General features: G+C 48.2%; 1 protein-coding gene across 1 annotated transcript; it reads right to left on the bottom strand.

The window, feature by feature from the left end:
* Positions 1 to 504: 504 nt before the first annotated feature.
* ANKRD2 (ankyrin repeat domain 2) lies at positions 505 to 10,328 on the bottom strand. The gene is made up of 9 exons (XM_083740119.1): positions 10,236 to 10,328; positions 8,737 to 8,853; positions 5,889 to 6,032; positions 4,936 to 5,043; positions 4,260 to 4,358; positions 2,798 to 2,896; positions 2,406 to 2,504; positions 1,552 to 1,650; positions 505 to 700 (listed from the first exon to the last, which is right to left on the bottom strand). The coding sequence occupies exons 1-9, from the start codon at positions 10,323 to 10,325 to the stop codon at positions 602 to 604; spliced, it is 954 nt and encodes a 317-aa protein (XP_083596245.1). The 5' UTR covers positions 10,326 to 10,328; the 3' UTR covers positions 505 to 601.
* Positions 10,329 to 10,694: the final 366 nt, after the last annotated feature.

Genomic DNA, 10,694 nt, shown 5'->3' with positions numbered 1-10,694 from the left:
GAAAGATGCACGGTTTCATTAGAATCCCTAGGAGATGCTTTGAATCTAGACTTCCACATATGCTCAATCCCCCACCCCCATGCAACAGAGTGCGAACAGTTTTGGACTGTAGCATCTCATGGGCAAAATTGCCATCGTGCACCTATCTGAATAATATGGAGCTGGATCAAACAGGCATTGTGGATAGCTCAGCTCAGTTGGACCTAGTGGATATAAAATTAGCACTTGTTTACCTAAGAAAGTCCCTGCTGCTGTAACAGCTGTGGGGCTGGCAAAAATGTCACACATGAGGCTGATAGGAGCAATGACTTGCTGAATTTCTGCCCATTATGCTCTTCTAAAGCAGTGGGTCACCTTCACCCCTCCAGAAGTTGTTGAATTCCACTTCCCATAGTTATGCTGGCTGGGGCTAATGGGCCCTGGAGCCCCACAGTATGTGCAGAGCCACAAGTTAGTCACCTCCTGCTTCACAGCAACCCAAAGAGGACATCAGATTCCCGCAGGTTTTTCGTTTGCTTGGTTCTTTATTGAGTGTTAATGGCACAGCCTCCCCCAAGTCCAGAACTGTCTTTGCTTGTACTCCCATCTTTTGTCCGTTTGCTCATGCTGGCGACTCTGTTGCCTCGGGCTCTCGCTTCTCCAGCACTTCCCGCGTGTCTGCCTGCCACAGCTGCACCAGGTCTGTAGGTGTCTTCCCAGCCTGTGGAAAGACCAGCATCCTTGGGTTACAAAACTGCAACTTCTAACCAGCAGACTGCAAAAAAAAAAAAAACCTGACACAGGCAGCAACTGAAATTAAGAAAGCATGCTTCTGGGGTCTCCTCCAGACAGATTTTTATTTTATTTTTATTTTTTTGCAAATGTAGTCTGAAACATGTCATTGATACGATAATAGTGCCTTAGTGGTGGATTTATTCTGAAGCATCCACATCATTCCACTTTATTACTGTAGTTGTTCTGCAATGCTCCCATAATGATATCACTTTGCCACTGGGAGGGCACCCTTGCACTATATAGCAAAACGAAAGGAAGTGCTAAACTAAGAGCATCTGGGGTATAGCAGGAGACCATGAGACATGCACCAACTGGAAACAAAGCCGTATGGCTGCGCCAAAACGTCTGCAGGCAAAAGCAGAATTGAAAGTGACATCAAAGAGCACAAACCAGGCATAGGCAAACTCGGCCCTCCAGATGTTTTGGGACTACAACTCCCATCATCCATGACCACTGGTCCTGTTAGCTAGGGATGGTGGGAGTTGTAGTCCCAAAACATCTGGAGGGCTGAGTTTGCCTATGCCTGGACACAAACCATGATGAATCAAAAGGACATATTGGGAAGCAGATGTACTTTGCATTAAATTTAAAAACTAAAAAAATTATCCAGTAGCACCTTAGAGACCAGAACAAACTTAGTTGGTCTCTACGGAGCTACTGGACAATTTTTTAATTTTTTAATTTCCTTTGACTGCATCAGACCAACTCGGCTACCTACCTGAATCTAGTACTTTGCATTGTTATTCCATGCATAAGCCACAAGGGGGCAACACTCACCAGGTTTTTGGCCATCATGTCTGCCCCATGCAGAATCAGCATCTTAATGATCTTGTAGCGATTGAGGCGCACAGCATCGTGCAGGGCACTGTCTCCCTCCTGCAACAGACATGGCAGCACCGTTATGTGTAAGGCAAGGACAGGCAGCCACCAGAACACTTATGCTCACTGCTCATAAGACTAGCAGAAATTGTTAGTTTATCCGCCTGCTCATCCAGTTCAGATCGATCAAGTGCTTTGAAACGAGAGTCTGGGTGCACTGAGTATAGATAGCTTTGTGAGCAGAGATCAGTTGGTGAGCTAAAGAGAGAAGAGCATGGCAAATACTGTACCTTGAAAGACTTAAGCCAGCTGAACGTAAAGCCTTTCTGTGTGCCATCGACAGAGTGGGCTGCAATTTCCCCATTCTAATGGATGGAAGGTACTAACACTGGGGATTAGGGAATATGCATGGATGATCTCTCGGTTTGTGCGTCCCTAGCTAAAAATTACTAGAGAGGTATAGAACAGCTCAGCCTTCAATGAAAAGAAGAGAAACTAGGACTTGGACTCAGGAATTGAAGGCAGTAAGGAAGGGGATATTATTGACATTATTAAGTTAATATACCACCTTTTAAAACTTGATCTTTCCTTTTACTTTTTTTGTTTTGTGTGCATGCATGCACCTCCCTATAGAAAGGACTTTGTGTATCCATGTATTGTGTATTATATTTATAACCTGCCCTTCCATGGATTGGTGTGATTCCTACACAAACCTGTGCGTGTGTACAATTGTTGCCTAGACTCACATTAAGTTACTGGAATTAGATGAGCAGGGTACACTGCAATAAGCAACCATACAATGTGCCTCTTACCCGGTCACGGGAATTGACATCCACTCCATTGTTTATCAGGTGCTCCACAATCTCCGCCATGCCAGTACGGGTGGCCACATGCAGTGGGGTGCTGAGAAGCTGGATTTGGGCAGGTGGTGAAGACGGGAGCAAGAAAGGGGAAACATGATTTCATGTTAGTGTGCCTGCTTCCTTCATGTGCTTCATCATGTTCTTATAGGAAGGACTTTGCATTGCTCCAGAACAGAACCACCTTCCTGTTAACCCAGAATAGCTGCAAGATCCCACAGTCCCTTAAAACCTCCTTCTTTCCACTCCTCCCGCGCAAATCTCCTTCCTCCACCATTGTCTGCTTGCTGAGTTCCTCCCACAGTGCTGTTCTCCCACCATGAACCAAACCCTGGATTTCCCACCTTGTCCTTGACATTGAGATTGGATCCTTTCTCCTGCAGCAGCTTCACCACGTCCAGATGTCCTCCTCGGCAGGCCCAGTGCATGGCTGTGGAATCCAGCTGTTGGCAAGCAGTACACATCCCTCAGAAGAGGAGAACCTCTCCCTCCTGCACCTGTGTTCACCCCCTTCCTTCCCTGCCCCAAACCCTTTTGAGATTCATGCAACTGCATCTCCTAGCGTTTCTTAAAATAACAAAGCTGTAGTGGTCATGTAGGATTGCTATGAGGAATTATGAAAAATGAAGCAAGCCATTGTGTCAGCGGTGAAAGCATCGCTTTGACTGGGTTTGGGTCATCAACATGATTTCTGATCAATCCCATGAGCCTTTGCATCTCTGCCCCATTTTCTCTATGCCTGACAGTCACGTCTAAAGCATTCTACAGACCAGTTGCTTACCAGGCATCCTGGGTACATAAAAATAAGGAGGTAGCTTTGAAGGAGGTAGCCTTTGTTAATCTATAGGTAGATCTTAGGGCCAGAAACAGAGTTCACATGGAGGTGGTAAAATGCCTGCATTTCCTTTTACTGTGGGTTATTACCTCCAGGGTTTGCTAAATGCATTCCTCCTTAAAAGGTAAAGGTACCCCTGCCCGTACGGGTCAGTCGTGTCCGACTCTAGGGTTGTGCGCTCATCTCACTTAAGAGGCAGGGAGCCAGCGCTGTCCGAAGACACTTCCGGGTCACGTGGCCAGCATGACGAAGCTGCTCTGGCGAGCCAGCACCAGCGCAGCACACGGAAACGCCGTTTACCTTCCCGCTATAAAGCGGTACCTATTTATCTACTTGCACTTAGGGGTGCTTTCAAACTGCTAGGTGGGCAGGAGCTGGGACCGAAAGACGGGAGCTCACCACGCCGTGGGGATTCGAACCGCCGACCATACGATCGGCAAGTCCTAGGCACTGCGGTTTTACCCACAGCGCCACCCGCGTCCCGCATTCCTCCTTGGTTCCTGTTTATTTAGCCTAAACATGTATGCATGCTCAAATAGTAAATAGTTCTTTGTAGTTAAGAGGCTTCCTCTGATCTGACTTTGTCCCCACGTAGGGATTTTTTGAAATGCTCAGAGGAAATCTGATTGGTTCTTACAAATGCTGTGTTAAAGTTCTTTTGTGAATAAAAACGACCTGGGCCAGGGAGTGGGATGCACACTTCTCCCAGGGTCTTGCTGGTCAAGCCTCATGTCTGTTGTATTAATCAGGGTCCAGTCCTTCCTTTGTTTTCAGAACACAACACAATGCCAGTCTTTTTTTTTTTTTTTTACCTGGAGCACCCAGTAAATGCTACCCCTGTACCAGAGAGAGGAAGCTGATAGTAGTGGCTTAGAAGAAGCATATATGGGCATAGCTGGAGATAGCAGGGTAGTGGTGGTGGGGAATGAGCAGGCATAGATACAGAATGATGCAATGAAGGGTTATCTTACTCGATCTCTGAAGTCGACAGTGGCTCCATGGGCCAAAAGCTTCTCTGCAATCTCCATGTACCCCTCAAGTGAGGCACGGTGCAATGCTGTCCTGCGGAACTAAGTGAGGACAGAATTAGGGCTTCTTCACATGACATAGTGATTAAGTAGTGTTGGTGCTGACCTTTAAAGCCCTAAACGGCCTCGGTCCTGTATACCTGAAGGAGCGTCTTCTCCCCCATCATCCAGCCCGGACACTGAGGTCCAGCGCTGAAGGCCTTCTGGCGGTTCCCTCACTGTGAGAAGTGAGGTTACAGGAAACCAGGCAAAGGGCCTTCTTAGTAGTGGCACCTGCCCTGTGGAACGCCCTCCCAGCGGATGTCCAGGCAATAAACAACTATTTTATTTTTAAAAGACAACTGAAGGCGGCCCTGTTTAGGGAAGTTTTTAATGTCTGACGCTGTATTGTTTTTAATATTTGGTTGGAAGCCACCCAGAGTAGCTGGGGAAACCCAGCCAGATGGGCGGGGTATAAATAATAATTATTATTTATTCTGATTTGCTTGCAGAAGACACCCCCCCCCAATGCTCTGCTGTAAGCCTTATCCCAAGTGTGGAGATGGTTGGTTCTCCGAAGAGGGTGATGGCATTTGAAGGCATTTCATGAAAAGAACAATCTCTGCTCCCTTCGTCATACCTCATCGCAGGCATTTGGGGATCCCCCGTCTGCCAGGAACTTGTCCACCACATGCACCTTGCCTTGCACAGCTGCTTTCAAGAAGTCCTCTTCCGTCACAGGGCCCGTCTGTAGGGGAAAGGGTCGATGCTTCAATGGGTGTTGCAAAAGCTCTGAAAGCCCACGGCGAGGGGCTTGGGCCACTTTATAAGCTTCTTTTTAAAAAAAACAATCAAGCGGCATATAAATTGTAGGAAACGAACCATAAAAATGAATAAAATTTCATCACGAAGGCTTTTCCGAAAAAAGGAGCAGGGGCATAGCTATCCCTGATCTCATGGGATGGGGTATGCATTTTGAGAGGGCTCTAGGAGCACAATTAGCACTCTTCAGGGTGAGTGTTGGAGATCAGGGTCCTTGAGCACCTGCCCACCCCCCAGCAGGGTTTCCTCCATCACCCGCAACCGCTGAAGCCCCTGGGCTCTGTGGCTGTTGCTGCTCTTCCTCTTTACTGATGCTGCCAGTATGCAAGTGAGCAGGGATAAGAGCAAGGAGGAGAGAGCAGGAGGCCCACCTCACTCTGCCCTCTCCCTCCAGACAGCTGGGTAGATGGTGGCCAAAGGGAGACGGCAGTCAAGTGGGCAGAGGCAACAACAGCAACGGCAAAGTGGGCCCCACTCATGGGACCTTGCCCAAGGACTCCTCCCTGGGGGAAGAGCTGTTGAGCACCTGGTATCTCCAAGCAGGACCAGGAATGTCCCCCTGTCTGAAACTTGGGGAGGATGCTGCCAGTCAGAGTAGGTGATACTGAACTAGGTGGACCAACAAGCCCACTCAGTATAAGGCAACTCCCTTGTACTGGAGCTATGCCATCTTGCTTCTGCTGCTCCTGGGTGAATCTCAGGCTCTCACTGCTGCTGCCTCCGTAGTCCCTTTCCCCCCTCCCACTTATAGAAGCTCCCCCCACCCCTTACAATCTCCTCTGGCTCAGGCTCTGGTTTCTTCTCCTCTTTTTTCTTCTTAGGCTTTTTGCGCAACTCGAAGAGGTATTGTGTGCCACCAACTTGGATGATCTCTCGTCTCAGGTCCACAGAGCTCTTCCGCACCCTTTCCTGGCCCTGTGGGAGGAGAGAGATTTATAAGAAAAACTCTAGTTTAGGACTAAATCCCTGCTTTTATTTCCCCCTTTAGCAGCAAATCCACTCTGCCCCACCCCTTTCTTTTGCTTTCCAGTTAGGGCTGGCCCATGAGGCCCTGCCCAGACGCGAAGGATGAGATGGTGCCCCTCTTCCCATGTGCAGCTGCTAAGTGGGTAGGAAGTTTGATCTTGCTCCCAACACGGCAGAGGACCTTCTGAGGTGCAGGGTAGGCAATGTCATCAACACAGCTCTGCCTTCCACGGCTTCCTGTCGAAGGCAACAATGCTCCCTTTGCCTAATGGTAGGGCCGGGCTTGGCCCAGCTAATTGTAACCAAGGGCTTGCTGATCAAATGGAATATTTTTGTCTTTGTTTACTCCAGTTCTCACATTTAAAATTGGTACTGTGATGAGCAATGTAAAGTCCTGCTGACTCATGCTGGCTTCTCTCCTTTCACTCACCAAGAGAGCAACTTCCTTTGAAAGATCGGGGGGGGGGGGGGAGGTGGTTGGACTGTTCCAGATTCCAAGCAAGATATCCTGCTAGGCTGAGGACAGTGGAACAGAGTTCAGCTGAGTCTGGGAACAGCAGCATTCTGCAATGGAGCCAATGGGTTCAGCCCTTTTTAATGAGAGAACTCAGCCCTAGAGCATGCAGGAGCATATCTGAGCATATGCAGAGTGTGTTTCTTTTGTCCCCCAAAGGCATGAGAGAACTGGGTTCCCAGGCCAACTAGAGTCCCAGCTGTCTCATTATGAAATGAAACTTCCTGCAGGAAATGGAGATTATAAAAGGAATATCCACGGCTTTTCTCTTACCATGTGGGGCTTGCTGGTGGTGTGTGCAGAATTTGTACCTAATAACGGCACATGTCGCCCAGAACTTCCTATGTAGCTATCAGAACATTAACTTTCCTGCTCTGGTGCCAGATCAAACGACGTTACTTTTATGTACTGTTTTACCGTGTGGGATTTATTTTTAGTACTGCACTGAAAAAAACACTCAGCGTAGCTTGTGCCCTGCCAAGCTGCATGCTGGCCATCCATCAATCTTGAATGACAGCCCATCGGGGCTCTGTAAATCTCCTGGCATGGCTGCCTGTCAGGGAACTGCAGAAATCGAGGAGGGGGGCTGTCAAGCCCTTGGTGGGGAGGCTGCAATATATGGCTGATGGTCCGACTTGAGCTTGAAGGAATCCAAGCCCTACTGATACAGAGATTTATGGAAGGACCATAGAAGGGTGTTTTGCTTTGCACCCAGAAAGCCCCAGGCTTCTCTAGGTAGGGCTGGGAGAGATTCATCCTCTCTAAAATCCCGGAAAGCCTCTGCCAGTCAGTGTAGACCAGGCATATGCATACTCAGCCCTCCAGATGTTTTGGGACTACAACTCCCATGATCCTTAGCTAACAGGACCAGTGGTCAGGGATGATGGGAATTGTAGTCCCAAAACATCTGGAGGGCTGAGTTTGCCTATGCCTGGTGTAGACAGTACTGATCTAGATAGGCTAATAGATCCTGCTTCCCAAGGCAGTCACCCACTTTTACCTCACGGATGGGCCAGCACTGGCTAGAGTCAGGATAGGGGCCTTGTACCCGGGAAGGCTATTATTATCCGTGCTTTTTTTCTGGGGGGGACGCAGGGGTACACATACCCCTAGACATTTTGTGAATCTAACTTTCGCCTCATTGAGAGGCAGTATTTCAATATGAGTAGGAAAATGAGTAAAGTAAAGGTAAAGGTACCCCTGCCCGTACGGGCCAGTCTTGACAGACTCTGGGGTTGTGCGCCCATCTCACTTAAGAGGCCAGGGGCCAGCGCTGTCCGGAGACACTTCCGGGTCACGTGGCCAGCATGACAAAGCTGCATCTGGCAAGCCAGAGCCGCACACGGAAACGCCGTTTACCTTCCCACTGGTAAGCGGTCCCTATTTATCTATTTGCACCCGGAAGTGCTTTCGAACTGCTAGGTTGGCAGGCGCTGGGACCGAGCAGCGGGAGCGCACCCCGCCGCAGGGATTCGAACCGCCAACCTTTAGATCGGCAAGTCCTAGGCGCTGAGGCTTTAACCCACAGCGCCACCTGCGTCCCCTAGGAAAATGAGAGTACCCCTAAATATTTTCTTTTAGGAAAAAAAACACCACTGATTATCACACCAATATTAGGGAACGGTGGAAGTATTTAGCCACTAGAGGGCAGGAAAGGCACTTGGGAATTCATTTGGAATGTACGCCCAGGGAAAGGAAGAGAGACCATAAGCAGGCATACTCCGTAATGGGCCTTTCCTAGCTTAGTATTGTTTTATTCCACCTTTCCCCCAAGGAGCTGAGGCTGTCTCTTTCCTTCCCACCTTATCCTCACAAGAGCCCTGTGAGGAGGCAGATTAGGCTCAGAGTGAGTGACTGCCAAAGAGTCACCCAGTGAGCTAAGCGGGGATTTGAACCCAGGCCTCACCCAACCTTGGTGCTTTACTCTAACCATTACACTACACTGGAAGGCCGTTAACATGACATAGCTGATAATGCCAGGAAAGACAACTTAAGACGCTTCCACTGGATCCGTGTGACTACTGGATTGATAGATCCTGGATGATGCCCCCAGGAGTATTATAAATTCATACATTATAAAGCTTTGTGCCTGACAGAGTAGGATACAAGAGCCTCACTGAGGACCGCAGCCTCTCTCACCTTAAGCCCCTCAAGACCTTTGTTGAGAGGCCCGTGCTTCTTCTCATCCTCCAGAAGTGGGGTATCTAGCCGGGCCACGACTGGCGGTTCTGCAGCGGGGGGGCAGGAACGGTGTTTCTGGGGGAAGCAAACAGGAGACAGGAAAAGCATTGCAACATCCCACACCTCTTTTCTTTTGACCGTGTAGTGAGCTGTGGCTTCTCTTTCCACACATTTTTAAAAATTAGATGTATTCTATGATCACAGTGATAAGCAGACTGGGTTTCATGAGAGAGCCTTTTCCTGAAAATTGCTGTCAGCCTCAAAATGGTCTCTCCCAGAGCCATCCATGTTCCATATCAGTCTCTTTTGAGGCCCTAGAGCAGGGATGTCCAACAGGTTGATCGCGATTTACTGGTCAATCGCGGGGGGGGGGGGTGTCCCATGGTTGATTGCGGTCGATCACATGATCCCCCCCCCCCCAAAAAAAAAACACAGTTCAACAACTTTGGCTTCAACAACTTTGGTAAATCAAATGGGTAGATCTCTGCCAGTTTTTTTACAGTGGGAGTAGATCGCAGTCTCTAGAAAGTTGGACATGCCTGCCCCATCATTCAGTGTTATCCTTATTTCCCTCTTCTTCTCCCCATGATCTCTGGTGGGGCATCTCTCAGAAGCTGCCCAGAATAACCACTGCATAATTACTAGGCTGCCCACAACAAATTGTCTAAAGCACATGAAATAAATGCAACCAAATAAATAAGCCACTCTTCAAGTGAGCTTTGTTTAAAACTTGCTATTTAGGTTTTCAAACCTTTTTTGTAAATTCAGTATTAGAAACTGTACTTTTGAGTCCTCAGTCCTTTATTACTGCACTTTATTTTACCTAGGTCGAGCTAGGATTATGAACACGTCAGAATTTTTGGGGTTCTACCCTTGTTTGAATTTTGGTCATTTAAAGTTTATGATTTTTCTATTTCCTTCTGAGGAAACTGAATAGTTCAGTGAAACGAAGTTTGTAGCCGGCATCCCGTTAAGGCTTTGTTCTGTTTTAGGTTTTTCTAATTTTTTCCCTTAAGCTTTTTGATTATTATTTTTTTTAGTTGATTTCCGCAAGATAATATTTATAGTCGATTACTTCTCGTTTCAGGGATTTTCACGGTATTTTATTTGTTTTGTGGAATTTCTCAGTTCCGTGACCGTCTTTTTTCTATTACATTTTCTTTTGGGGCAGTGATAGCAGCGCCAGCCTTAAACATCCCTTACTCAAACAGTCAAAATGGTGACCCCCTTTCCGATATATTATTTGCTAATTACATGGAAAGGAGGTTACAGGAAATAAATTGGCTGCTTCGAAACAACCATTTCACACCACTTCATAGTAAAGCTGTCCCATCTCCTGTGGTTGGCAAGAACATGAGATCCTTCTCCCTCCCGTGGATATCCAGGAATCCAGGCCCCATCCAGTACAGCCACTGGGTCTGCCTCCTCAGTCCCAGGAATGCATCCCCAAGACTCACCTGTTCTTCCTCTTCCTCCAGGGCCAGCTTCTGTTCAATCAGGTCTGTTACCCATTTCACCCCCTGGTCCACAGCCATCTTCTCTGTCATTATCCTGGAGTTGTGAGTCCTCCCCAACACTCCCCCTGATCCTGGCTCTGCTCTCTTCCCAAGCTTTATGCAGGATTCTGTGGACCTGTTCCTGCCGCTCGCAGCCGCTGACTTAAAAGACCTGATGTGCGTCCTGCCCAAGTGACCCTGTTCACATTCCCCACCCCAAAGGCCTTTGCCGTGAGCTCAGCTTGTCGCAATCTCTCCTTTTCCAACTGCACACAGCTCACCTTCCTAAAAACGACCCATTAGTAGCCAGACAACCCCTCCCAATCGGGAGGTGAGCACTGAGTTTCCCCCTTGACTCCTGGGGAAGATTTGTCCATTCCATATAGGCTGATGTCCTTCTCCCAGATACATTGGGGACAG

Source organism: Podarcis gaigeae (genome assembly GCF_964106915.1).
Source record: "Podarcis gaigeae genome assembly, chromosome: 5".
Lineage (NCBI taxonomy): Eukaryota > Metazoa > Chordata > Lepidosauria > Squamata > Lacertidae > Podarcis > Podarcis gaigeae.
The sequence above is the reverse complement of the archived record's forward strand: the minus strand, read 5'-3'. Positions and strand labels throughout refer to the sequence as shown.

Coding starts and splice junctions, on each gene's coding strand:
- ANKRD2 (XM_083740119.1), bottom strand. CDS start 10,325: ATGACAGAGAAGATGGCTGTGGACCAGGGGGTGAAATGGGTAACAGAC. Junction 4,359..4,935: donor CCCCAAATGCCTGCGATGAG/GTATGACGAAGG, acceptor GTCCTCACTTAG/TTCCGCAGGACAGCATTGCA. Junction 2,897..4,259: donor CTGTCGACTTCAGAGATCGA/GTAAGATAACCC, acceptor GCTTGCCAACAG/CTGGATTCCACAGCCATGCA.